At 51.0% G+C, this 26,072-nt stretch overlaps 12 protein-coding genes across 12 annotated transcripts; 5 read left to right on the top strand and 7 right to left on the bottom strand.

Annotated features, from left to right (window-relative positions):
- Positions 1-47: 47 nt before the first annotated feature.
- On the bottom strand, positions 48-2,776 carry BO87DRAFT_379609 (arrestin (or S-antigen), N-terminal domain protein). The gene is made up of 5 exons (XM_025624078.1): positions 2,215-2,776; positions 1,987-2,100; positions 1,716-1,928; positions 1,067-1,639; positions 48-1,018 (listed from the first exon to the last, which is right to left on the bottom strand). Exons 1-5 carry the CDS (start codon positions 2,425-2,427, stop codon positions 332-334), a joined length of 1,800 nt encoding a protein of 599 aa, XP_025476185.1. The 5' UTR covers positions 2,428-2,776; the 3' UTR covers positions 48-331.
- Positions 2,777-3,247: 471 nt separating this feature from the next.
- BO87DRAFT_429380 (triglyceride lipase) lies at positions 3,248-4,769 on the bottom strand (the record flags this gene model as incomplete). The annotated part of the gene is made up of 9 exons (XM_025627494.1): positions 3,248-3,273; positions 3,333-3,367; positions 3,451-3,678; positions 3,734-3,863; positions 3,914-3,952; positions 4,000-4,096; positions 4,198-4,207; positions 4,259-4,499; positions 4,562-4,769. 9 exons carry the CDS (start codon positions 4,767-4,769, stop codon positions 3,248-3,250), a joined length of 1,014 nt encoding a protein of 337 aa, XP_025476184.1.
- Positions 4,770-5,245: 476 nt separating this feature from the next.
- On the bottom strand, positions 5,246-5,922 carry BO87DRAFT_389908 (uncharacterized protein; the record flags this gene model as incomplete). Its single annotated transcript, XM_025624911.1, has 6 exons — positions 5,246-5,419; positions 5,505-5,605; positions 5,658-5,689; positions 5,734-5,789; positions 5,825-5,863; positions 5,920-5,922. The coding sequence occupies 6 exons, from the start codon at positions 5,920-5,922 to the stop codon at positions 5,246-5,248; spliced, it is 405 nt and encodes a 134-aa protein (XP_025476183.1).
- A 224-nt stretch (positions 5,923-6,146) lies between these two features.
- On the top strand, positions 6,147-6,864 carry BO87DRAFT_342136 (protein PET117). Its single transcript, XM_025620728.1, has 3 exons — positions 6,147-6,305; positions 6,368-6,583; positions 6,638-6,864. The coding sequence occupies exons 1-2, from the start codon at positions 6,210-6,212 to the stop codon at positions 6,539-6,541; spliced, it is 270 nt and encodes an 89-aa protein (XP_025476182.1). The 5' UTR covers positions 6,147-6,209; the 3' UTR covers positions 6,542-6,583; positions 6,638-6,864.
- A 799-nt stretch (positions 6,865-7,663) lies between these two features.
- BO87DRAFT_462044 (indoleamine 2,3-dioxygenase family protein) lies at positions 7,664-9,538 on the top strand (the record flags this gene model as incomplete). The annotated part of the gene is made up of 5 exons (XM_025629140.1): positions 7,664-8,321; positions 8,378-8,691; positions 8,743-8,903; positions 8,960-9,262; positions 9,323-9,538. Exons 1-5 carry the CDS (start codon positions 7,831-7,833, stop codon positions 9,536-9,538), a joined length of 1,485 nt encoding a protein of 494 aa, XP_025476181.1. The 5' UTR covers positions 7,664-7,830.
- Positions 9,539-9,774: 236 nt separating this feature from the next.
- BO87DRAFT_462043 (alcohol dehydrogenase) lies at positions 9,775-11,931 on the top strand (the record flags this gene model as incomplete). The annotated part of the gene is made up of 2 exons (XM_025629139.1): positions 9,775-10,999; positions 11,682-11,931. The coding sequence occupies exons 1-2, from the start codon at positions 9,891-9,893 to the stop codon at positions 11,929-11,931; spliced, it is 1,359 nt and encodes a 452-aa protein (XP_025476180.1). The 5' UTR covers positions 9,775-9,890.
- A 219-nt stretch (positions 11,932-12,150) lies between these two features.
- On the bottom strand, positions 12,151-14,509 carry BO87DRAFT_316734 (Zn(II)2Cys6 transcription factor domain-containing protein; the record flags this gene model as incomplete). Its single annotated transcript, XM_025619745.1, is given in 4 exon segments — positions 12,151-13,338; positions 13,657-13,684; positions 13,778-13,790; positions 13,807-14,509. The coding sequence occupies 4 exon segments, from the start codon at positions 14,507-14,509 to the stop codon at positions 12,151-12,153; spliced, it is 1,932 nt and encodes a 643-aa protein (XP_025476179.1).
- A 459-nt stretch (positions 14,510-14,968) lies between these two features.
- On the top strand, positions 14,969-18,915 carry BO87DRAFT_366420 (putative nuclear pore complex subunit Nup85). The gene is made up of 3 exons (XM_025621838.1): positions 14,969-17,621; positions 17,671-18,172; positions 18,230-18,915. The coding sequence occupies exons 1-3, from the start codon at positions 15,210-15,212 to the stop codon at positions 18,697-18,699; spliced, it is 3,384 nt and encodes a 1,127-aa protein (XP_025476178.1). The 5' UTR covers positions 14,969-15,209; the 3' UTR covers positions 18,700-18,915.
- A 1,002-nt stretch (positions 18,916-19,917) lies between these two features.
- On the top strand, positions 19,918-20,533 carry BO87DRAFT_148553 (uncharacterized protein). The gene has a single exon (XM_025618162.1). The coding sequence runs from the start codon at positions 20,221-20,223 to the stop codon at positions 20,461-20,463; it is 243 nt and encodes an 80-aa protein (XP_025476177.1). The 5' UTR covers positions 19,918-20,220; the 3' UTR covers positions 20,464-20,533.
- Positions 20,517-20,678, bottom strand: BO87DRAFT_291729 (uncharacterized protein; the record flags this gene model as incomplete). The annotated part of the gene is made up of 1 exon (XM_025618955.1): positions 20,517-20,678. A coding segment is annotated over one exon (162 nt), but the record flags the coding sequence as incomplete, so codon positions are not given.
- A 2,069-nt stretch (positions 20,679-22,747) lies between these two features.
- Positions 22,748-24,021, bottom strand: BO87DRAFT_366415 (uncharacterized protein). Its single transcript, XM_025621837.1, has 3 exons — positions 23,856-24,021; positions 23,500-23,801; positions 22,748-23,434 (listed from the first exon to the last, which is right to left on the bottom strand). The coding sequence occupies exons 1-3, from the start codon at positions 23,983-23,985 to the stop codon at positions 22,859-22,861; spliced, it is 1,008 nt and encodes a 335-aa protein (XP_025476175.1). The 5' UTR covers positions 23,986-24,021; the 3' UTR covers positions 22,748-22,858.
- Positions 24,022-24,734: 713 nt separating this feature from the next.
- esdC (GTP-binding protein EsdC) lies at positions 24,735-25,575 on the bottom strand (the record flags this gene model as incomplete). The annotated part of the gene is made up of 2 exons (XM_025619749.1): positions 24,735-25,331; positions 25,384-25,575. The coding sequence occupies 2 exons, from the start codon at positions 25,573-25,575 to the stop codon at positions 24,735-24,737; spliced, it is 789 nt and encodes a 262-aa protein (XP_025476174.1).
- Positions 25,576-26,072: the final 497 nt, after the last annotated feature.

Below are 26,072 nucleotides of genomic sequence, written 5' to 3'. Positions count from 1 at the left end.
GCATCAATCAAATTCACTACGGCCACACTATAGCTTGCTTTACATGACAGTTCCATTATATTGCTCATATTAAATTATTTCATTGAATAGAATGACAATGTGAGTGATTAAAATGATTCAAGTCGCCTGTATAGTAACTGAAAATGCATCAGGTGGTATCGAAGAGCAAAGTAATATCCATGGAACTTTCATCGAGGTTTCCTGTTAACTCCGGAAAGATGCGTGCAACGACACGGATGTTTTGATATTGTACTGAGATTGGTTCAATAGCCCAGTGCTAATTCATTAGATGCAACCGGCTGCAACATAGAAGCTCGTTATCATGCAAACTTCAGGTTTGCCTACTTGGACTCCGGGGAACTGGCTTCCGGTTGGGAACGCCCAGGTTCATGGGCCTGTTTCCTGGCTGGGACGGCACACGGTTAACCTGGCTATGGGATGCTTGCGGCTTTCCAGCTGCAATCGTCTGATATTCGGGAGGGCTATCCTCCTCCAGCAGAAGGGGAGCCTTGTGGATTTTGAGCACGCTTTGTTGACGCGCAACGGGAGAGTTTGGGGGTGAACCAGAGCGGGACTCTGGTGGGCTTTCGGGCAGCATATCGAGTGTCTCCGACGAGGACATCGCCTCCTGGTTGCCGTACGGTGTGGACGCCTCAGGTTCCTTTCCAACTGGAGATCGCGGATCAGCTCCAGGTTCAACAGATCTTTCGGAAGAGGCATCTGGTGGGTTATACTCTCGACGGGGGCCATCCACAGGACTAAGAGTTTCAGCCATGGCATCTTCGTAACTGGGAGGTGCATCGTCGTAGCCGTCCTCAGGATTGGCAGGCACAGGAGGTCTGGCAGGCCGAGGCGGCATTGGAGGACGTGTGCTATCCATCGATCCGGTGGGACTTGTGGGGCTAGCCACTGGCCTGGCCTGACCGTTGGCCGCCATGGCATCCAGAAGTGCTTTTGGAGGAGCGATGCCGGAGTAAACTTTCACGGGCATCCGTAGCGGAAGAACGATAAGTTGGGGCTATTGGTTATGAGCAGAGTGTCTAGAATTGTGCAGCTGACGACTTACCTTCATGTTCCCAATACTTCCATGGGTCAGGCCCACTCGAACTTCGAGCTCATACGTCCGCGAGACATTGCAGGTCTCGAAGGACGGCGCTACCGTACTGGGTAGAGGTATACCACTCCATAAACTAGAATCAATTGTCCACTCCGTATCGGCTGGGTCTCCGCCTCTGCCGAGAGGCACAGCCATATTACTCTGACTGAGAATGACCCAAGTGCCGCTTTCGGTGCGCCGTAGGTCATGGGCGACGATGTTGGTATAAGAAATCAGCTCGACCTGGATCATCTGCAGGAAAATAATCTCATAAGACTCCGACAGTTTCTTGACGAGGACACGCATCGGTATAGGCTCATTGCAGGTCAGAATTGTTGGGTTGGGTAGCCGCAGGTCAGCGGATACGCGAGGGGAACCGCCTGCAGTGTCCCGGAGCGAACTGCTCGACATCTTCTGGAAAAGGCTTCTTTTCTTGGACACATTCGGGGCATCCGTAAATTGGTGTTGTCGTCTTGCATAAGTTTCTTCGTTCGGTTTTCCTGTCCTGGGAGGCTCGATGGGAAGGAAGTTTAGGTTGGTGATCTAGAAGCCAATTATCAGCATTGGAATGCTGCAGATTATCCTCTTCTCGCAGCGATCGCTCATTAAACCAACATACCGCCCTGAGATTCTCCTTGTAGAACTGGGGACGAATAACCGTCGCTTTTACATAGTACTTGATGTCGGCCATGCCTGGGAAGCCACTGAGAGATGGAGGGAGCGTCTTCTTCACATGGCGAGCGGTGTCCCTGGCCATTTCGACCCTCAGACCCGTGATGTTCAGGTTCGTAAGCATGCTATTGTGTATGCTGCAAGAATTGTTGAATGGGAACTGCACAGCCACTATAAGTTCTGTATGTCACAGGTATTACCATGCGAACTATACTGACCTTGAATTTGAAGGGATACTCGTACGTCCCTCTTGCGAATGTATAAGCTCTGTCTGGAGTCTCTGCATTGAATACTGCGGCAGTGGGGAAAACCGTTTCGACTTTGTACAGGATCTACACCAGCTAAAATCAGTATCGCTTGCATTGAAGTCTATCATAGCATTTTCTTTCGCGCCTCGGATGGAAGGAGGAAGAGGAAGTTGGAGGGGAATGGCTCAGGATTCGCACCTTGTGAACCTCGATTTCGGTACGTTTCTTATCCGACTGCTCATTATGTGGATATTTCGGACCTGCCAGGCGCGTCCGACTTTCGCCTTCTAATTTTACTTGAATGCCTCCGATTGCAGCTTCAGAGTGTAATTGTAGGACCACCTTTCCCGTGAGATAGTCGAGATTGGTGAAATGCTTATGAGGCCGGTCCAGGTGGATGATTACAGACATGACGACCACAAGTTGGTGAACCGTGTGGCGGTTGAAGCGGGCCGGCAAGCGTGCACAGGCTCAATGTCAGGGACCGAACCAGTCAGTCTGTGCTGGAGTAGAGGACGATGCACTGGGAGAAATAGGAGGGAGAGTATCTACTGAGAGCGGATATGGAACTCCAAGTAAACAAAGGAAACAGAAACCAGTGCACGGCGGATGTGGAAGGCTGGGAGAAGAAAAGCGAAGACGGGAGTTCGGCAGTGACTTTCTGACTAGATTATTACAAGCTGGGAAAATGACGTTTGAATCCAGGGGACGTAAAAGCGCAAGGCGTGGGGCAACCCGAGAACTGTACGGTCTCGGCGCGTTCGGAACTTTTCCCTCTCGAACAAAAAATAATAGACCATTCCTAATGAATAAATACTATCCTGGAGTCATGACTGCTGATTGATCTGAGCGAGCAATCGGTGGAGTTCATTGACCGGATTTTTTTTAATCATACGGTGGGTGCGACCCATTCTGGGCCTTTCAGTCTGACAGTGTCTGACGGGGGAGAGAGCCAGACTGAATGGCGATCCTCTCGCAGGGCTGGTTTTTGCTGGCCTCCGATTCGCGTCACAGCCGGGGTTCTGCTCAGCCACCCCGAACAGAACTCTATGGTATGGGTATCCCCTCCCGTTGCACCGCCACGTCACGGACGCTAGCAGAGCCATGGCAATGGACATCAAAAGAACTGATGGTATGAATTAATTGGGTATCGCCAAGTGATCTATACTTCAAATTACAAGTACACTTATAGGCACCAAGATTTCCAATTTGACTGCAGTGGGGTGGGTCGTCAGAGTCCTTCCTTAGCGAGCATGTCTAGATTCATTAGCCATGGTTATCAACTGATGCGCTGCCGAGACAATTTCGCGCCTTACCTGCAATATCAAGGTAGAATGCAATGGCGTTGAACCTATACGACACAAAAAAAAAAAGCCAATGTCAGCAGGGCGCTCGCATGTCCAATGAATTAAGTTGGAAAGTCTATTGGCGAACCTCTGTCTGTTGCCTGTAATTTCTCCGGCCAGCCACTTGAGTCGATTGCTCCAGTTGATCAAGTCCAAGTGGCTGACGCCCTCCAGGGTGCCCTTGTATGCTCCCCACTTGCTGCTGGCAACGCTGACAAGTCCATCATTGTACCCTTCTATTTGTTCCAGAAGACGGTGGGATAGACGGAAGACGGACCAGAAACTTGGCTGCATTGCCGCCCCGTACGAAAAGTATCTGCATAGCTCAGCCATCCTGATGACGGTACCATCTTCGGCCAGTGGGGACCTACTGGATATCTTCAATGTCTGGCGTTGCGGGGTTGAAGGTGTTCGTCATATAGTCACGAGTTAGTTGGGCAAACGCGCCCGTTTCTACCTTTAGCCGGTCTAGAGCATAGTACAGCTGGGCAAGGCGGTCATCTAGGACCACATTAGATAGTAGTATTTATAGAAGCGAAGTGCATACTAACCGCCAATCTGCTTGAGGGCGAAGTCTGCAACAGCAGAGCCTAGAAACGTTGAGTAAATGCTCTGCGAATCTTGAGACATCACATACCTCTATGGGGAGTCGCAATCGTGGTCAACGATTTTACTTTGAAATCAGTCGGCTTCAAATGAGTGATCATATATCGAGAGTCAAGTCCGCTTGAGTACTGATTAATATCTGCTATCGAAGGGTAGACTTTCCTGGTTCTTACCCCTAAGGGAAGTGTCAACAACGACTCCCGTAATGGCAGGTAGATGTTGCACTTACCATGCTATGACTATTCCAGGTCAGACAAGTCAACATCATATCTTCTGGGGTAGAAACTTACGCAATAATATTTACATGTTCTCCGGGTGCACCGGCGGCGATATCTCTCGCTAATTCTTCGGCACGCATTTCGATGGATGCGGAGGGAGGCACTGTGGCAGTGATGACCCGAACCCCTTGCATCGATAAAGCTTCCTTAATACCACGCCAATATTGAACTCCAGGAAGATAACGTCCAGCAAGACGCAGCTCTGCGAATCCAAGCAGGCCATGCGCGAGAACAACTGCGTGTTTTGGGGCATCTGTTAAGGGAGCATCAGTAGCTCGACACTGATAGTATGGTCTTTGCCTGGTCCATGCTTACTGTAATTCTCCCGGATTATTGCATACTCATCTCTGATAACGTTCCCCAGGTCTTCCAGGCGCGGATCGAGAGCATCGGGGCTGCTGGGATGCTGTGGGCTGTGCCTACGCGCAGAGGAATGAAGACACCTCAGGGCTGGATAGCGGACAGAGAGCGAATGAAATTTGATGCTTCTTACGCCGTTGGACACGGCAACGGCATATCTCATCTTATGATTCCTCTCACTAATTGTGTGATGCTGAAGAGAGGCTTGAGAGAAATGTATACATTGGGGGCAGCCTGGTGTTCCTGATGACGCAACAGTTACTGGGCACTTCATGCCTTAGGCCGCAACACCATGGCATTGACAACGTCTACTGTATCCACAGTTTGTAACTGGGAATAAAGGCATGCATACGATCAACGAGCCAGCCTTTCTCTTTTAGTTTACTATTATTGGTGTACATAAGCGCTACATCAGTATGCTGGGTTGTGCTTCAAGGGCCTTATAGGTTGACTTGCAACAACCTTATACCAGCAGCGAGAAATCAAGACAACTTCAAGTTGACTCTTGCCAGCTTCAGACAGGATACAACATAATTTATGTAATGCTCAAACAGCGGGCCAGAACTATATTCACAGGCTGAAAGCAAATGACAAACAAGAACCCCTCATGCTGCCGCAATGACAACCGGCATCATCTCTCTATGCCTTGATCACGATCTTCTCGGACGGCTCGGGCTTCACATCGACCAGCGCATGGATAAGAGTCTCAATAACCTTTCCACCCCTCTCGTTGCCAGCATCCTTGATTTCCTGGAGCTTCACCTCAGCCTCCTTGTTCGCATCCTCCTCGGCCTTCTTGTATCCGCTCGAGTGCTAGAAACAGTAATGTCAACCCTCACGTTCGTCCAAATGTCGCATCTCCCAACTTCAACCCCGCAGGACAGATAGTCATTCATACCTCAGCCTCGAACTTCTTGAACTCCTCCTCCTTTTGCTTTCTGTACTCCTCAATCTCCTTCTGTGCTTCGGACTTTGCCTCCCTTATGCGCTTCGTGCGGTCTACAAGAACATTAATCGGGATGCTGTGGTTATCGGGTGTCTGATGACATACATTCTCTGGCTGGATAATGCGACACATCAGCACTGATTAATGGTCCGGTATTCTTTCAAAGACAGTGTAAACTAACCTTGTTGAACAATCTTCTGAGCCTCCCTCTCGGCCTGAAATAGAGATGGTCAACCACTATACCCCACCCAGTTCAATCAAATGCGACCTACATCGAGGAGGGTCTGAATGCCTGCGGAGTTCTGAGCGGACTATCCGAAAGAGTCAGTATGGCAATTTCCCAAGTCGAGCGACACATTCTCCTCACCATCTTTGCAGTATTGTTTCTCAGAAAAGGCGCTTATGAGAACGAAAGAGTCGGAGAATATAGGAGTATACAGAGGTGGAGTCGTGAGCTTGTGATGCGCCGTTCGATCTCCCCGACGCCACGAATGACCCCTTAGGCGGTCGGGGTTCTGCCACCAGACACCGCCATCACTGATATCACCGATAATCCGATGCAGATTTGGACATGATGCCACTCGCGCATTCAACCGTTCATTCATTTACTGCTTCTTTTAGATTGTCGCGCAATTCACAAATTGCATACAAGGCAATATGTCTCGTGCTTCCAAATTGACATTGGCCGCGACTGGTCTCGGTACGGCGGGGATCATCTACTTTGTGCACTGGGCACAAGAACAAGAGAAAATTGTATGTCACCGGTGCTTTATGGCCAGGACAATTGCAGTGACTAATGCTTGCTTCGTATCTAGGGCATGCACAAAGCGGTTGAGCTAGACATGGAGAAACAACGTATCCGCAGGGAACGACAGGCCGAGTTCGAGATGCAAAGGGCGTTGGAAGAAGAGTACCGGAAGCTACAGAAGGTCTCGCCCAGCGTTGACGAACCAAGCGAAGGGAAGCCGAATCAAGGACAAACATCATGATACACGCCCGAGCGGTCCTTTACGATTCATAGACTTTGTCTGGTATGTTCATGCCCTTGATGGTTAGAGGCGAAACCCTCCCTAACGAGAGAGCAGGTATAGATGTCCACTTGGCATGTGATGGCTGTATGCTTGTAGAATATACCCAAAATGTACATTAGAGATCATTATCCACACCCACCTCTGTATACTATTGATTCAGCCTGTCTCGAGACCACATGGTTCGCTAAGGGATTGGCTGTTCAGCGCCACACCTGCTGAAAGAAGGCAATGAGAAGGCTATATGGCAGCGGTATAAGAAGCACCGCTATGCATGAACAGACATTCATTCCATATTGCTGTAGTAGAAATATATACAGTCTCAGACACGCTGATATTTGGTATTGTTGTAACATCCTTATCAGCCAAGAATGGCACGGTGACACGTGCCGGCGGACTCCGAGATAGGAGCGATAGCTGACCGACATAAAAGAAGGCCGGCTATCATCGGAGGCCGGCCCAATTCCGGCCTCATGCAACTAGGAAAGCCTATTCGGCCGCGATCCAAGGATGTTGGCCAATCATGCTGGGGGCCATGTGACATAAAGCCTTGGCATTTGGTGAAGTATAAAGCAGTCCATAATGTAGACGGCGACGCTTTGGGGCAGTTATGGCTGCATTAGAAGTATTTTCGAGAGTAGTAAAAGATCTATCCCATTATCAGGGGCCTAAAATTGTATGTAAGCAGCTATATGGCCATCTCCAGGCGGCTAGACCCCGGAACGAGCACAGGGTGCAGCTGCTATACCCCGCTCAATCGGGAATAGCGCGTCCCCGTGATTCTGGCGTGCCCTTATTTGCCAAGAGTTTGTATAGAGTCGATGGACGTGCATCTGATGGCCAGACATACCTGTAAGGGGTGTTGTTTCTGCGTAGAATCATCGCAGAACCCCAATATATCACGTAGGATGGTTCATCATCTATGATGCTACGTTATCGCGAACGAGTCTGAGGTCCCCACGCAGTTTTCCTACCTCTTTCGTAATGGTGCCTTTGAGGCCGGAATTGATACCGGCCTCTGAGTATTATAAGAATCGCCTGCTTTCCCGCCCAATTCTGACTCCCAAGCTCTCCTTCCCAGATCCTCCAGTATCCGCAAACATTCCCAGTGGGAACTTTCCCGTTTTTCTTATCTTCTTCTTACTTTGACTTTGGGTCTCTACCAACCCTATACTCTCTCATCGTCATCACGTCATCATCCATTTGCCTTACATCTCGGATAGACTTCTATACTACATTACCTCCACACCATGTCTCCCTCTAGAGTCCCCTTGCCCAACAGCACTGTGGATCGCTTCCCTCACATTCATGATGACCCTTCCACTGTGCCCCGGTCCGTGGACCCCTTCACTATCACCACCTCCACTGGCTTCCTTCCCTACCTCACTGCCCCTACCAAGCTGCCTGATGTCTTCCAACCCCTGATGTCCCTGCTTGAGCGGATGCCAGTCCTCAAGGAAGATGGCACTCCAGGTCTTCTTGCCAAGTATGAGCTGGGCCCTGCCCTTCTGGCTGAGCTGCCCGACTTGACGGATGAGATCGACAAGCAGGTCACCGATGAGGGGTTGCCGGACCTGTATATGATTGCTGCTCTGTTCCGGGACTATTCGTTCCTCGCTTCGGCTTATATCCTTGAGCCATGCTGGGAGAACTGGTGCAAGGACCCTGAGAGTGGCTATGGGTTGGGGCGGGACCTGCTGCCCAAGACTGTAGCTCGTCCCATGTACCGTTGTTCTCAGCTGTATGCCTACCCTACATGACTTGTGGTATCTTGACCAGTATACTAATATGATACAGCTTGAACATTCCTCCCTTCCTGTCCTATGCAGCTGCATACTCCCTCTTCAACTACACCATGGCCGAGCCATCCAAGGGCCTGGTTTACCCTAACCTCAGATTGGTCCGCGCCTTTGAGAATGGCCTCGACCCCAAGAGCTCAGAGGCAGGATTCATCTTGACCCATGTGGACATGGTCAAGTACTCGAGCGGCCTAATAAGCGGAGCTGTCAAAGTTGTCGACACCGTTGAGCAGGGTGGACCCCGCTCGGTAGTCAACGACGGTTTCCGTGAGATCCTGGAGTCAATGGAAAAGATCGAAGCAGCAATGGAGGGTATGCATATGCTTCCTACTTGTATCAGTACACTCCAGCTAACGATTACAGACATGTGGGCCAACTCCAAGCCCCAGGACTACCTCTCCTTCCGCGTCTTCATCTTCGGAATCACTTCTCAGTCCATGTTCCCCAACGGCGTCGTCTACGACGGAGTACTCGACAACAAGCCTCTTTTCTTCCGCGGAGAGAGTGGTGCAAACGACAGCATGGTATGTATCCATCCCCATGCCCTAAGACAAACGGCTCAAGCTAAATTTCTACACAGATCCCACTGCTCGACCACCTTTGCCAGATCCCCATGCCCTCCAACCCGCTCACCAAGGTACTGCATGAATTCCGCGCCTACCGTCCGCTTCCCCACCGCGAGTTCCTCGCGCACATCAACTCCAAGTCGGAAGAGGTCGGGGTGCGCAACTTTGCGCTGGCAGATACCGAGACGGCAATTCTGCTCCTGAAGACTCTCAACCACGTGCGCAGCTTCCGCTGGCGACACTGGCTGTTTGCCCGCGAGTACATCATTCGCCGCACGCCACACCCTACTGCTACTGGCGGAAGCCCTATTGTCACGGTATGTCTATGCGTGCCTTTTGGAGGCAGATGTATTAGCAGAGTGACTAACACATTACAGTGGCTCCCCAACCAGCTGTCTGCTGTGATGGACTTGATGATTTCGGTCTACGACACGTATCTGGCGCCTCAGAAGGGGGATGGCCTTGGACCGGACGGACAGAAGGGCTACGATGCGTATGCGAAGCAGGTTGAGCCGATGATGGAGATGGTGCGGGATCAGCGGGAGAAGTTGGCGAAGGAGGTAGAGAAGTGGTGTCAGGAGAGGGGTGTATAGATAGATGCCTGTGGAGAGTTATGATACCTGCCACGTATGTGAGCAACATTTATAGTTTACTACATTTATACACAATTCAACCTACCTTTAAACATACATCGTCTACATAATCTACATAATGAGTAGAATAATCCGAGGTACTAACTAAAGTAGCCACCAACCACGTGTTGTAGATCCCCACAACTCGGACATTCCACATTCGGCTGTTTCAATCAACCAACTCAACCAACGGACCTCGGCACTTCTCCGCATTTTCTCCTTTATATCAACTTCTTCTCCGCACTCACCACCACCTTCACACTTACAACCACAACCACCACACAATCCAACCCAACCCAACCCACACATCACAATGCCACCACCCTCACCCCCGGAGCACTTCCACGGCTACCTCTCCCACTCCCCCACCACACCTCTAACCTACGCTCCCTACACCCCGAAACCGTTCACTCCCACGGACATCGAAATCAACATAACCCACTGCGGCATCTGCGGCACCGACCTCCACACACTCCGCTCCGGCTGGGGTCCCAACACAACGACCTACCCCTGCATCGTGGGCCACGAAATCATCGGCATCGTGACACGCATCGGCTCATCCATCCCCACCTACCCCAACACGACACCACTACGCATCGGCGACCGAGTCGGCATCGGCGCGCAAACCCTCTCCTGCCTACAGCCCTCATGCGAGGAATGCGTCGCGGGGAAGGAGAACTACTGTCCGCGCATCACGGGCACCTATAACAGCCGATACTGGGACAACGAGACGGGAAAGCGAAGCGACGTTATTGCGTACGGGGGATTCGCGCGGAAATGGCGCGGGCCTGCGGCATTCGCGTTTCGGATTCCAGAGAGATTAGAGAGTGAGGTTGCGGCGCCGTTACTGTGTGCGGGGACGACGGTGTTTGCGCCGTTGAGGAAGTATCTTGGTGATGGGGCGGATAGTGGGAAGGGGAAGACGGTAGCGGTGGTGGGGATCGGCGGGCTAGGTCATTTGGGGATAATGTTTGCGAAGGCGTTGGGGTGTGAGCGGGTTATTGGGATATCGAGGAGTAATGGGAAGCGAGAGGATGCGGTGAAGGGGTTGGGGGCTGATGAGTTTATTGCGACGGGGGAGGAGAAAGGGTGGGAGAAGAAGTGGAGTCGAACGGTGGATTTGATTCTTTGTACGGTGGATGGCGATGATATGCCCCTTGGGAAGTATTTGAGGTTGTTAAAGGCCGGCGGGACGTTTGTGTTGGTGGGCGCGCCGGAGAAGCCGTTGCCGAGGATGAGGGCGTTTGAGTTGATTGGGAAGGGGGTTAATGTGACGGGGTCGAATATTGGGAGTCGTGAGGATATTAGGTGTATGTTGGAGGTTGCGGCGGAGAAGGGGGTCAGGCCGTGGGTGGAGACTAGGAGGATGGAGGAGATTAATGAGACGTTGAGGGATATGGAGGCGGGGAGGGCGAGGTTTAGGTATGTGTTGGTTAATGGGGAGGAGAGGGAGAGTCGGTTGTAGTTTACTCTTGAGTATAGATTTGGGGGAGTTTGTATAGGGTGGGTGTGGTGATGGGGTTGTAGAGGAGTGGATTTTTATGTAGACTACTGTAGTGCTTATGGAAGGAATTTTATTCAAGAGAGAACTATTTCTCTACCATTCCTTATCAAGAGATCTGAAAGAGTACTACTTAGTCTTTACTTCTGACATGCTCGGTCTGATTCCGCCGTAGGATGAGGGTATCTTCCCATTCGGGAAATAGGTACGAGATATACGAGGCTGCAGATCGTGAAGCTGCAGATAGAAATTTCTATACAAGTGGCGATGAAAGGCGAGTCGCTTTATGAATATGATCGAGAGATAAGTTGAAGAAATGATCTACTATATTCGTCAAGCATACTGTTCTTGTCGAATTCTCTAGTGGCAGTATCCATCCACCATTCAACAAGATGTCTTCGGAATCGCATAGCGGCTGGGTGGCTTATCAGTACAACCCATCAATGCCTGCAGCGATTGTATTCGCGGCTCTCTTTATGCTGGGCACCCTCATTCATACTTATCGTCTGCTCCGAACACGGACGTGATTCCCTGTCCCTTTCGTTATCGAAGGATACTGTATGTCAATCCTTCAACGTGGACTTGCACTAGCTGACTAACCAGTCGAGGCAATAGGATACCTCGACGGCGTGATGCCGGCATCTCAATCTCCTACTGGACGATCGGTTTGTACATCGTAAAGAGCACCCTGCTGCTGATCGCGTCTGCCCTCTTCGCTGCGAGCATATACATGGATCTGGGCCAGATTGTAGCCCTCGTGAAGGGGGATAGTTGGCATCATCCGGGTCGGCTGGATGATCAAGATGTTCGTTGCAGGAGATGTGCTCGGCTCCTCGATGCAAGCGTCGGGTGAGTGCATTCTGCGCTTGGATGGTGTTGTGTGATGTGCTAGACAGACTGCTGATGTTGTCCGTGTTGATCGTTTTCGCAGCCACCCATCCAAGCGACGTAGAATGGCTTCTCGGGCGCGGGAGCATCAAGACTGAAAAGGGGGGATGGAAAGCAGAGGAGTATGTCTCTGTATAAGTGGAGATGTCGTGGCTTGTAAATGTCCAGCTATTGAATGCAATGATCATAAATCAATCTCCTGCTGTCCTATTCCAGCTGTATCAGGCGTATTAGTCGGGTGTGTCTTCCCGAATATTTCCAGCATATGACTCTCAATCAGTGGCCTCCATTCATCGTCCAAAATGTCCCATAATGCTCGGGCCACTCTGCTTCCCCGATCACCCATGTACCATGCATCCCTCAGATGATGGAATACAACGCAATGATACGCTAGTATCACCAAAGCTAGCGGTTTGCGCTCCCGCAAGAGTTCCATGAATTCAGGAAATTGTCTGATTGCCCATCGGCAGGAAGTCGACACGGAGGGCATACCGGTACGCGCCTCAGCCAGCATTTCTGCCAGACGGTCAAGTGCATTTTCGTAAGCAGCTGTATCATGGGTGTCATCTTGAGCCCCGCAAGCGTTGTTCAACTCATGCAACCGCTCCAAGCTTGACTGTGCGTCTCTCAAGTAGTCCTCGTTCAAGTCTTCCACCTTGAAGATTATGCTCCATTCATCATTCTTTATGACCGAAGTAGCTTGCTTCAGGATCTGTTGGACCCCACGCGCCAGCGTGAATATCTGAAGTAGGTCATCCACGTTTGCCCATGGATCGCTAGACTCGGGTGCGTGAGGTAAGCCAAAGGTATAATAGACCACAACACTGGCAAATGCAAACATAGCCCTTGCATTAGACGAGTTGATATCGCTTAGCCTCTCGCGGAATAGGGCCAGTGCTTGAGCCTGATGTGCAACAGCAGTGCTGAGATAAATCGGACGCTGCTGGGTATCATGCTTTGTTCGTGCAATATGCAGGGAGGACAGCGCGAGTAGCCCGTGCATTAGGAAAGGATGCGCAATTGCTTCCTCTGAAGCGCGAAAGCGCCAGATGTGGTCCGTGTGTTCGCCCCGAGACACACTTTTGTGCGTTGAGTTGCACCATTGCATCATCAGCTCCAGGTCTGTGATGTTCAAGCTGGGGACTGCTTGCGAGGCGGCAAATACATCACCCCATCTTCCCAGGATGCTGAGGGAGTTGGCGGTTGTAGCCGCAGGAGATTCAGACTGGGAAACCCCTGCTGGGCTGGACTTCTTGGACCGTATGCGAGAAGGGGGTTCTTCATTTGTCCATAGCAGTGATGCGCTAGAGTCATACTCGCAGGTTGCCAGGCGTTTTGAGCAGTTTGAACAAGAGGGTCGTAATTCATCACACTGGTATCGTCAGTAAGTAATACGGGACAAAGGGAGCATTCCACGAGATTGCGGAAATACGAGAGTACCTTCACCCGCCTTCGCTTGCATTGCAAGCAGCCGTGGCGCGATTTGCGATGGGGTCTTCTAAGTGCCATTGAACGTGGTACAGGAACTACTGCTGGCCATGCTAGATCCGGGGGACTTTGGACCCACGTTTAAATCCTTTGACATGAAGCCGTCGCTTAGACCCGCTATCTTGAAGAATATGGCGGGGGAAAGACAGAAAAGTCAAGGCTGAAGTATTTCAATCTTTCTTTGGAGCCAAGCTCGTCTTACGTCATCAATAGGGTCCTCAGCACCAAAACTGTGCTTATTGATATTATGATAGAATATAAACCAATAAATTCAGAAAAGTCAATTTGGTATCTCGTATCGCATAAAGGAACCGCAAAACAACCATGTCAAAGAATCTTTTCTCCTCTTAACTACCACTGGCAGCAGCAGAGTCCCTGCGTCGCCGGGCTTTCTCGTACAAGGCTAGCACTGTGACTAGTGCCATAAGGTCGAATTCCTGCCCATAATCCACATACATATGAAGCCTGCCTGTCTCCCTGTTCTTCCAAACAGCGTTGGTAAATACACCCACGACTTTGCCGGTCTGCTCATCAACGAGTTTGAAGTTGCGATTGCTCAAGCTGTTCGTCTTGTGGTCCTCTTCAATCCCAACCGAGTGTGTCCGGGTGCAGAGGAATGAGTGCCGTTCGGGGCCCCGGGCAGTCTGCATCGTCATCTGCCAACGATACTTGGCGTGTCGGTGGTCTTGCGCCAGCAGATCCTCGTATGTGATACCATTGATATCGTTGGGATCGCCCAGACCGACCTTGAGATGTCTTGAAAAATGTAGGAATTTGCAGACTGCCACGGTCGGGCCGTTCTCGTCGGACCCTGCATGGAAGGTAAGGTCTGGCTTCTTGGGCCTGCAGGAGGAGTTCTCTACCCGGTAGAGCTGCTTCCCTTGGGCGGTGGACACATTGTAATGGTTTCGGAACAGCGTGTTATGGATCTGATAGACGTGCGAAGCGCTTTGCTCGCTTGGAAGCTTCTCGTCCACAGATCCCTCATAGTCGGAGAGCCGAGAACCGACCAAGGGTGGGTCATTGGGGACCAGAGAAGGTTCGTAAGTAGCCATCTGTGTAGCAGGAGAGTAGTAGTTTGTTAGACGGTGGCTCTGAGAACTGAATCCCAGATTCATGGAATCGACGCCATTCCATGGTTCTTATATCTTGCATCCGAGCCTTGTGTCGGACAAGGCGCATTGCTGCGGCTCATGCCGATACGAGACCCTTTGACGATCATCAGGCTGTGCATCACAGCCATTCTGCTTTCTCCTTTTCTGATCCCTTCGGGCACTTGATCCATGGATAATCTCAGCCAATCATCGCTGTTTATGACTTAGCGGATACGACGGGCCCGATCGGGCGTAGCGTTGATGACTCAGGCTTCTATCTCATGTGACATCATCTGACTTATTTTAATCACGTGGATATATGTGTTATCACCTGACTTGGTTTCTCACCGCCCGGCGCGCGTCTCGAACTTCGGGAGAATTAATTGTTGGCCGGCGAAAGAGTAGAATCCCAGATTCCAGAAATACAGCAGCTTCGGACGGGCGTGTTGCTTCTTTCTCGCTCTGCCCGGCTGCTTGGCGATTCCTCAGCTCTTGTTCGATGACCCGACCTCACTAAATTGATTGCGCATCTTTATTCCCTCCCTCTTACGCTGTCTATCCGCCCCGAATTGAGGTGCAGCTCTATGCTTCCTCGCTCTTCGCGTTCATCTTCCCTCTTTCACCTCTGAGCTCCTTACCAATTGATATAGCTTGTCGCAGCATGTCTTTCAAAACCTCATTTGAGTCGAGTCCGCCGTCAACCCCCGGCCATTCCCGCAGTGTCTTCAGTAATCTGTCAGAAACGCCGGCAGGCGCTCCGCCCTCCGCATCCAATTCCTTCACTCCGCAAGGCCATCCTCACTCCAGCAGCATGTTCGGCAGCTCCCAAATGAGCTCTGGCTCCCTCTTCACCAAGTCCGGGAACATCAACCCTAACGATAGTATCTTCGGCTCCTCCATCGCTTCCACCGACTTTGCCCTCCCCCGAGGCAAGAAGAGCACTCAAACAAAGTCCTTTGCGAAATCGCAATCGCTGTTCAGTATTACAAACGGCAGCCGGTTTGCCGAGTCGACTAGCTTTGGAAATTCCAACGGCTTCGCGGATTCACGGATGGATGATGACGCCACTGACCAAGATGCGGAGGGTGAAGAGGAAGATCTGCCGGAGGAGCAAGCTGAACAGACCGACAACGCTATGGACTTGGGAACTACAGAAAAGGCCACAGGGTCTCGTTTCAGCTTCCTGGACTCTCAGCTTGGCGATTCTATCTCTGCGCCGTCCGCCGCGCTCGGCCAACGAAAGTCGATCTACCAAAATTCCACCACGCAAGCAAAACGCCCAAAGCTTGACGAAAAGTGGGCAAACCAGTCACCTATACGGAAAGGCAAGCTGTCGCCTAAGAAGGACTCCGCGATGCCGTCGATTGTGCGCCATTTCGCTTCGCGTTCGCGCGTGGCTGCCGTGGAAGAGCCAAGCGAGTTCATCATGCATACTGAGGATGAAGTTTGCCGCATGCACGATGAAGTGAAGAAGTCTGACTACAACAACACTGACTTTGAGGTTGCTCTGTCGGACTCTTGCGACAGACTCGTGGACACGTGGCAGGCAATCGCAAATCAGGATAACGCTGGACAGAATCCAGGTACCGGCATCGGTCCTGGCGACAATGCTTCGAACATTGCGAAAGCAAACTTCCTGGCATCCCTGCTGCTGCGGCTCCACCACCCTCCTCAGTTGGCACCCAAGCCCAGCCTTCTAAGCCCCCTGGGATTTCCAGCGCGCAATTTATTACTGGCCCCCGCTCGGACGAATACCCCTACGCCCATACCCAAGCTCCTTCTTGACTGGCTTGATGAGAACCACATGCCTCTTACCGATGAGCTGCAAGCATTGAAAGAGATTGATCCCAATCCTACGGCTTCTCCAAACTTTTGGGAATTGATTAATGCTGCTGTTTTGCGTGGCCATCTCTCTGATGCTGCGGACCTTTTGCGGTCGGCTGATTTTAACTATGCACGGTCCGCCTTGGAGGATGGATTGCCGCAGTCAGGCTATCGTGGCGCACAGCTGCAGAACATTCAGAGGTGCGTTAATAGGGCCCTCCAGGTCCTTGACTCATGCCCCAGCGTGCAGCACGGGGATTGGGACATTAGAGGCCCCGAGTGGGCTACGTATAGAAAACGTGTGATTGCCGCCGTGACAGATTTGGAGGAGTTCGCCGAAGGCAGTGAACAGGCGTCTCCCGAGCCTCCAGCCGCGGAGAATCGCTTCCAGGCAGTCAACTTTGGATTGAAGCCCACGGCTGCTGCCCCGATGTTCTCTTTTGCTCAGAACGCACGCATGGCCGAGAGCAAAGTCCCGTGGGCCATCTACCAGAACCTTCGGTCCATGTACCGCATTATCCTCGGCGATACGAGCGTAGTCATGGACCACGCAGAGGACTGGATTGAGGCCACGATTGCGATGACTGTGTGGTGGGATGGAGAGGATGATGAGGAGGGTTCCAGCGCCGACTTGTTTTCGAGATTGTCCAGACCCAACGCCTCCCCCAGCAGTATACGGAACGCCTACCTTCGCCGGCTTGATCTGGCCTTCAGTCATGCAACCAGCGCCGAGCCCGCTGACGCTGGTTTCCGCGTCAACTCGATGAGCAGCCTTGAAGTCGGACTTGCTTCCGTGTTTGAGGGCAACGTGGATGGTGTGCTAGAATTGCTTCAGACTTGGTCGCTGTGTGTAGCGGCTGCCGTTGTTGAGTTCGCGTCTATTGGCGGCTGGCTAGAGGCTGGGGCTGGTCCTAAATCTATGCCCGGCCTTAGCAAAAATGACCTGATGGTTCTTTCGTATGGACAGGCTGGTGATGCACCTACGCGACGTGTTCACAAGAACGATGTGATTAGCGAGTATGCGTCTGGCTTGTCTGAGAGGACCACCTTGGAGTGCGAAACGGGTGTGCGCCAGGGATGGGAGATGGCCATCGAGATCCTCAGCCGCTTGGATGATCGCGAGAAACTGGAGACGAGCGTTGCCGACCTGCTCGAAAAGATACCACTGACCAGCGTTGACCAGGTGGATAGAGTGGTGCAGCTGTGCTGCGAAATGGATTTGGATCAACACGGAAGGAAGGTCGCTGAGGTAGGTCGTCATCTACGGGTACTATATGAACGTCAGCTAACCTGCTCAGCGCTATGGTGATAATATCGTCGCAAACTCCCAGGAATATGGGCTTGCCCTTCTGTGCTATGCTCGCGCACACGACCGACGCAAGGTCAAGTCCATCGTTGACCTGCTCATCTCATACAGTCTTGTTCAGTCCCGCGCCTTCCCTGAATCCCCCGACCTGGACGAGCAGCTTGAAGCTCTGATCAAAAACCCCAAGTTTGGCTTGGGGGCGATTGCGCACACGGATGAAGAGGCTGCTACTATCCTCCAGTACTATTTCAGTGGATATGCGACTCTGCGTCGCTTCTACGAGATTCGCGACGAGGCGATCAATCTTAAGGAAGGACAGCGACCGCGGTTCAAGCCTCTAGCCAGACGGCGAGCAGCGGCTCAGGCTTTGGTGGCGGTCATTGGCAGCGCGGCGGACAGCATCTACGGTGGTCTGTACGATCCCGATCGTGATGCTGTCGTCCAAGTCGATGGACTGTTGACATTGCTTGGCGAAGCCCTGCCCTTTATTGGCCGTAAGATCCTATCTTAGTACCCTTCCCAAGACCCTATCCTAACCATCCGCTCGGCAGAATCCACTCCCCTCCTCTCCGTCTCCCAACAATTCACCATCCTCTCCGCCATCGAGGACCTCCAGACCGTGACTCCGCGCGTCTACGCCCAATGCGAAGAATGCTTCCGCTCCACGCTCATCCAATACCACTCCAGCAAGCGCGCCCACACCTCCGACTCCTCTGTCCTCCCTCCCTCCCCCCGCGCCATGCTCAAGAAGTCCGTCTCATCCCTCACAGCATCAAGCACCTTCTCCCTCATCGGCAACGACATCATCGAATCCGCCCGCACTCGCTCCGGCTCCGGTTCCGTCGGCAGCTCCGGCGTTCTCGTCCCTCGCGCAGACGCTGACTCCCTCACTAGCTCCACCGAACGCGGCTGGGACTGGCGTGCCGGTCTACCAGAGGACGCAACGGGCGAGGATATCCTCCGTATTCTCCGGGTCGGTCTAGCGAAGGGATTGAGCCATGGGGCTCTTGGATCGATCTAGATTTTCTTTTGTTGATGATGAAGAAGAGGAATTAAGCCAAGAAGCAAAAGTCAAATTCTAATACATCGGATGTAGTTGAGTGGAGTGAAGTGGAGTGGAATGGAGTAGTTGTGCTGTATTATTGTATTCTATACTACTATGTTCCTTCTGCTTGCAGCATGCATGAGTGTAACACTTTTTCTTATTCCAGTGTCTGTTGGCTGGTTGCTCCTTTACAAGACCAATTAGAGTCGGTGTTTTCTCCCTCTCTTTCTATCTTAATTTAGGTTTATAGTATATATAACACAGCTACACTGTACGCATAAAGCAGTAGGAGATACAAAGCAATCTGTACGACAGCTATCAAATACTAACAATAACCTAAAAAGTAAGAGCGACAGGATACTACATTTCCAAACTCAGCATACTGGTAAGTAAGTAATCCATGATTATCAGGCTACTAAGATTTACACATTACATTCTTTTCTTCTATTTCTCACCGACGGTGCAATGAATGAATGAATGAATGAATGATACATCCATCCATCCATCCATCCGTCCAAGCTGCATTGCACACCTGTAATGCAAAACACATGCATGCACTTTATGTTATTACTACTTACTCAGTAGTACTTGCTTACATCGATACATGCACATACTCTTCAAAAATATGCAGAAAACTACCAACATATCAATAACAAATTAATTAGTCAGTTATCTTACTTCGTAATTAGGAATTGTTGGTGAACTCAGTACCTAGTACAAACTAAAAACTACAGAAAAGAAAGATCCCTGCTGTTCAATTACTACTCCTCAACTAAGATTGCATTTATGTCTGTACTAAGCATGCTTATTTACAATCAAAATTGTTTACAACCAGGCGAGGCATTTAATGCTGGTAGATTCATGGGATTACGAGAAGTGGTGGCTACTACTACTACTACTACTACTACTACTAGTATGCGCAAGATTTGGTACTTATTAGCATTTATGCCATTCTTGGAAAGTGTTGTTATTATTCCGCTGTGGATACGGGTGACGAGTCGTAGTAGGTAGATACCTGTAGACACTATTGAGCCTCCTATTTACATGTTGTTTATGGGCCTATGAATAAATAGACTGTGGAGAGTTTGTAGGCTACGTGAAAATTAAGCTATCCGCTTGGTCACCGCAATTTTCATTCCTCTTGGGATCTGTAGTGCGAATGGACAAGTCATTCAGCATGGCTTAACTTTAACCCTCGTCTAACGGGAGAATCTTCCTATTGGTAGATCATATTTCATGCACAAGTACATATTCAGAGGATGGCTGTAAACAGCAGATGATTAATGATAACGAATGTAGGTAGGCCAGCTAGATAATGCATAGATAGATGTTGGTATCCCCCAACTGGCGTATCCCGGATACGACCCCCATTTTTCTCAATCAAATCCTCCTCTATTACCATAGTTTAACAAGACAAAACTCTCCACCCAGTCGATCGTCTCACATTTCTCGTCTCATCGTGACTGGGGATTCTGCGACGCAACACAACGCAACGCTATGCAGAATAGGCTGACTGAACACGCGCACACACACAGCATTATAAAGAAAACGGTGACGAGAGCGCAGCCCCACAGCGTTGACAATAACAAAAGCATATATCTAGCAAGAGTTTTGGCGAACCGGCCAGGCCAAAATCGAATCGAACTGAGCATGCATCAAACAGGAATGAAAATCGAACGACGGTTGAGGCAGACGTCCCGCGACTGCTGCCTCTTGCTATCCCAGAGTGGATGGGTTTAACCCTTGATGCTGGAATATCCTGAATCCGGCAGGGTTGGGTCTCGAGCGTTGTTTCCATTGCATCTCAATGAGTGTCGGGAACAGGTGTAGCCGACCAGGACGATTTTTTCCTGCACCACATGGCCACGCTGGCCGTATGCTTCACACGGGTCTACCGCGTGCTGAAAGTAAAGACATCTGCACACCGAAAATCGCTCCACCAGTAGATAGCACATGATGAGGTGGTGGTCGTGGTAGTGGTCGACCGATGAGATTGGACTTGGTGGTAGATAAAAAGAAAGAAAAAAGACACAAATTGAAAAGATCAAACGTCCCGCGTGGTAATGAGACAGGTCTGAGGGTGGTGGTCAAGGAATGACTGAAGGATCGAGGCGTAATGTGGTGAGTGCGATGGAGGTGGGGAGTGGATCGCGGATGGAATCAATTATAAAAACACCGACCATTCAGGCGACCCAGGACCATGATAGAAACCAAGTTCCAAGTGACGACAATACCAAGGATCTAGAACTGGCGAGCTTGTCATTCTAAGGCGCCTTGATGCTGAATGCGACTGCAGACGGTCGATGCAAGGCATCCATAAAAGAAACCCAAAGGAACCCTTAAATCTATGCTCGGGAACAATCTGGAAGAACTCGGTCCATCACGAACAGGACTAGCGACAAGGGAAGAGTAAAGAGGGAGAAAGGAGAAAGGGGGAAAAGAAAGGAAGAGAGAGAAAGCGAGAGCGAGACGGAGAGGGCCACCGAGAAAGCAAAAATGTAGACAATCAAGGAAGAGGAGAGAATGGAGGGGAAAAAGAAAAGAGGGAATAGGAAAAGAGAGGGAAATGAGGAGGACCCATCCTGCCGGGCAAACGTCAACCCATAGCAGATTGGTCTATTTCGGATTTCGCAATACTCGTAGGGCAAACCGGAGTCGATCAGTGGGGGACGCTTGTCGGGCTGAAGGCCGAGTAGTGCAGAACTAGGCCACGCCCATCCATGACAGCTGATTCCGACGCTTTCCCTGCTTTTCTGAGGGGTTGCCGGGCACCGTTTACCCACTAGAAGGGCGCCGTTAAAGGCTCCCCGGGACCCCTGAAAGGCATGGGAGTCAAAGGATGCAGACTGCAGAAGAGCAGTCAGGTGGACATTATTGCTGAGCTGGACCTCGTGTAGAGGCTGTAGCAGAGAAGGGGAGGAGGGGAAGCAAATCCAGCTGGTGGGTTCCGCTATAGAGGATTCGCTATTGGCAAATTGCTTCTCCGTGCCGTGGGCCGCTGGAGCGAGTTCAGTGTCGGTGCGGTTCTCCGGGGAGGACCTTGGGAGCCGTAAGGCTGCAGCGGGACCCGGCCGGTGATTTGAGGGAAATTCCTTAGCCAGGAAATTAGCCCAGCATAGCGTGGATGAAGGTGGTTAGTTGTCCGAGATGGAAGAGGGGATTGGAGGAAGGCTGAGGCTGAGAAGCAACGGGGGACGGAGTGGCCGGTTTGGATGAACCACTCAAAGCCAGGATGGACTGGCCCCTGGCACCGTAGGGCTGAAACTGGGATGAGCTGGACAGACGCCCGGACGGAGGAGAAGCGAGTCAACCGCGGACGATGGAGGGGGGGAAAAGTGGGCATCTTGTTCGTTGCTGGGGCCCGAGCACAGTTGCGATGGTTGACTGGTTGACTTTGTTGCCCCAAAATAGTAATCCCCGTGACTTGACCATTTTAGGAAAATAGGGCTTAACCAAAAGATCCACCTCTGGTGGAGGCCTGAGTCAGACGCGTCAGGCAACCATCCAGTCAATTCCCCCTTCGACTTTCCCAGTCAAGAAAGTGATCAAACTTCTTCTTCAATGATTCCAGGGTTGGCTTGTTCGGAATGTCGGAAATTTCGGAATACTTCCAATGAAAAGGCAGCTGTTATAAGGCCATGACAAATGGAGTGATGAATTTATTTTACGTCTACAATCAAGCTTTTACTGTAAGCTCCTTAGGACTTGATAAGACTATCCACATCAATTTACTCGAGGCCGACGACCACGTGTATAGAATTAGACTCAGACCAAAATATGACTACTCCGGAGTATATCCTGAAACCAGCTGAAGAACAATACTAGCGATTAGCGAGAGGATTCAAAATGCTTGCCTAAGATTGGCATCAGCCTAGAGTGTCTGGATCCCGCGGACACCGGTCATCCCAGGGTATTGCATACGTTGCAGCCTAGCTGATAAAGAAAGTACTGTGCAATGGTAGAAATCCAACTACTATCTAAACTCTGCAACAAACTCGGACAATCCCCGAAATTGTCCAAATACCAAATCGGCTAAAAGACTTAACTGAAAAAGAACAGGTCTCGATTCTTACTCTTATCGAAAATCTATATGAACCCCTATAAATAATTACAACAAACCCATCAACCCCAACCACTAACTGCGTGAAATAACCCTCTCCAAAAACTCAAACCCCTCCCTCTGCAACTTCCACGTCCTCCCTCCAACCTGCATTCCCATCGCAAACGTATGATCCTCCCCCGGCACCTCCACCATCACACACTCGACCCCATTCTCCCTCAACACCCTCCACAGCTCCCGACTAACTTCAATACTAACCTTCGTATCACAATCCCCATGCACAATAAACGTCGGTGGAAATCCCTTGCCCACATGCACCACCGGGTCAATCTCGCTCACATCCCGATCAGGATAACAAGCCTGCAGGACCGTCCCATTAGCCACCTGCGTCAGAGCGAAGGCATCCCGCGGGCGGAAGAAATCCGGGCCCTTGGCCTTGCTACGGCCAGAAAGCTCTGTCTGGCCCTCCAGCGAGATAGAGCTATCCGTAGGGATGGGATATTCATCATAAATCTTCTGCAGGAATGCAGGGTCAAGGGGTGGGAGAGTACGTTGGACGTCAGGGAGAGGTTGGGTCCAGAAGGGATGGGTGAAGTGCACGGCGCCGTAGAAGTCGAGGATTGCGGCGACGGGGCGGGGGACGGAGTAGCCCTGATATAGGTTATTAGCATTTCTGGATGTGCGTATAGTAGGGTGAGGGAAGGAGAAAAACTTACCAATGACAACGCCAGTGTACCCCCCGATGACGTCCCAAACGCCATAACCCGATCCATATCGACCCGATAGCGCGCTGCATCTGCACCTGCGCCGGCAAGGAACGCATCTAACTGCCCGTCGTAGATCCACGCCAACAGGTCCCGGATATCAGTGATTGGCCCTTCGAGCATGTTCACCTGTGGACAGAGGCGATGGTTGGGTACCACGACGATCCAGTTCCGGGCGAGGCAGTCGTCGACTTGGGGCATGGAGACCATGCGCGAGTGGCCGAGCATGAAGACGCCGCCGTGGATGTTGATTACTGTGAAATTCTTTAGTAACTTGATATATATTGTAGTGGAGGGATTAGACGTACAAACGGGATATTTCTTTGGCGTGTCATTTTCAGTAGTAGTTGTGGTTGGTGCCGGTGGGAGGTAGATGTCGGTGGTGATTTTACTGCCGTTGGCTTCTTTGTATTGCACGGTGAGGGGGGGTGGTGGCATTTTGGCGTTCTTTACTGTTTGTATATATAGATTGTGATAGTTTAATTGCTGTATGAGAGAAGAGATGTAGCTAGAGGACAGCCCCAGATTTTAAAGTAGGTCTCGGTGCTCGGGATATCCGATTGCGGGGGAAAGCTTGGACTTTCCGACGGATTTCATTCCACGAGGTGAAGTTCTCTCCCGGCTATTGCTGCCGAGCATCTCACTATGACTACATACTACTAGTGGATAGCTATTATAGGAAACAGTATAGTCGTTTTGTGTTGACTACAGGCTAGGGATAGGCAAGTCATCACTCATCATTCGTTTCCTATGTGAACAACGTAGCTAACATGACCTCGACGTCGCTCATTTCATTTCATCCTTCATCCACCTGGCTATACCATCAGTGCCTTGTATAGAGTGGTCTTTGTCTTTTTTTCCATATTCCTTCCCATATCTTCAACTATCCCATCTCCTCCGCGTAGCGCATCTGGCTCCTTCATGGCAAATTGCCATGATCCAGATGGCCGGTTCCTTTTTTTTTTTTCTTGGTTTTTTTTTTTTCTATTGCTTTCGTAGCATTTACGCTTAAGCGACTTCAATTGGCGCGGCAGGTTACTGCCAAAGGAGTGACTATCCTCTCTTATGCAAAGAGGAGGGACATCCAATGCACGGCGTGTTCGGTCTCTCGACGCGGGAAGCGACTCCCATGAGGGGTGTTCAAAAATGATCAAAGCAAGGTAAAAGCACCAACAAGTTGTTATGAGTTACCTGCGCACCACAATGCCTTGACGACGGACACCGCTGCGGGCACGGCGGTACTCCTCATCACTGTCGGACTCGGAGCAGCTAGCCTCAGACGACTCGGTAACATAGCCGCATCGGCTGCCGCCACAGTCGAGCTTGACCCGGTCGCCCTTGCGAGTAATTCCATAGCGCTCGCAGTGGCAGATCGGGGTGGGTGGGTCACTCATGGACGACAGGGAAGACGGGGAAGTGCTGCCAGATGAGCGAGACGACAGGGATGAACCAACCGAGCTGGGCGGGCTGTTGGAGAGCGAGTACTCGTCCGACAGACGGGAGTCGGCAAACCGCATGGTGAGGTCTTCCATGGTGGGAGCAAAGTCCGTCTCGCGGATTTGACGGGAAGCATAGGGCTTGGACGGCTTGGGGTGGTGGATCTTGGACGGAGAAGGAGCACGACCCTTGACGAAGTCTGTGGAGCCCCGGTGGTGCTTGGGGGCGGGCTGGGAAGACTTCTTGCCACCGGGAACATCGAGGATGTTCAACTTGCGGCCGGTGGTGGGCTCGACCGTGTACTCAACAGCGGGGTCATGAGAGACATGGTAACCATCCATGATGTACTGCGGCAGGGTTAGCTTGCGGGCCATTCGAGTCAGCGGGCGAGTCACATACGTAGTACCAGTAGCGGCCACCCAGCTTCAGCATGGAGGTCTGGAAGCGGAACTTGCCAGTCCATGCGCCAGGCTTGACATCATCCCGGGAAAGGGGGATCTGACGAGAGTAGTTGTCCCAGGAGCCGACCAGGTGGACGGTCTTGACATTGGAAGAGGTGCGCAGCGAGAACTTGAGCTGAACAGCAGACATGTTGAGAGAGATTGACCAGGTTATACTAAGAATTAGATTATATGCAGCAGAATGAAGGCGTAATGGTTTAAAATAATCGTGTCAATGGCGGGAAGTGAGTCGTCGTTATAAAAAGGCCGAGATGGAAGGGACTACCAGAGTCGATTCACGTCTAGCCTTGTGTTGGGTTGGGTTGGTTGGCTGTACAAATGTATAACAACGAGGCTTTGCTTGACAGGATCCAGTCCTTGACACGCAACCAAAAAAAGTATTAGATAGATGTTGTTGTTGGAAAGAATAAAGGACAAGGCCAGCAAGTCGTCTGAGCTGATTTGACAGGAACACGAGAAGTCGACCGGCGACAACGAAATGAACCGTCACGAGGTTGAATGGTTTAGAAGTATCCGAACAAGATGCAATAAAAGCAATCAAGCATTACACAGAGCACAGCTCGTGTATTGAATGGGGTAGAGTTGAGGGGGAATTGGTAGGGGATTTTTTGATATATTGATAGTAAA

This window comes from Aspergillus neoniger (genome assembly GCF_003184625.1).
Source record: "Aspergillus neoniger CBS 115656 unplaced genomic scaffold BO87scaffold_34, whole genome shotgun sequence".
In the NCBI taxonomy this organism is placed as follows: domain Eukaryota; kingdom Fungi; phylum Ascomycota; class Eurotiomycetes; order Eurotiales; family Aspergillaceae; genus Aspergillus; species Aspergillus neoniger.
This window is presented reverse-complemented; position numbering and strand designations above follow the sequence as displayed.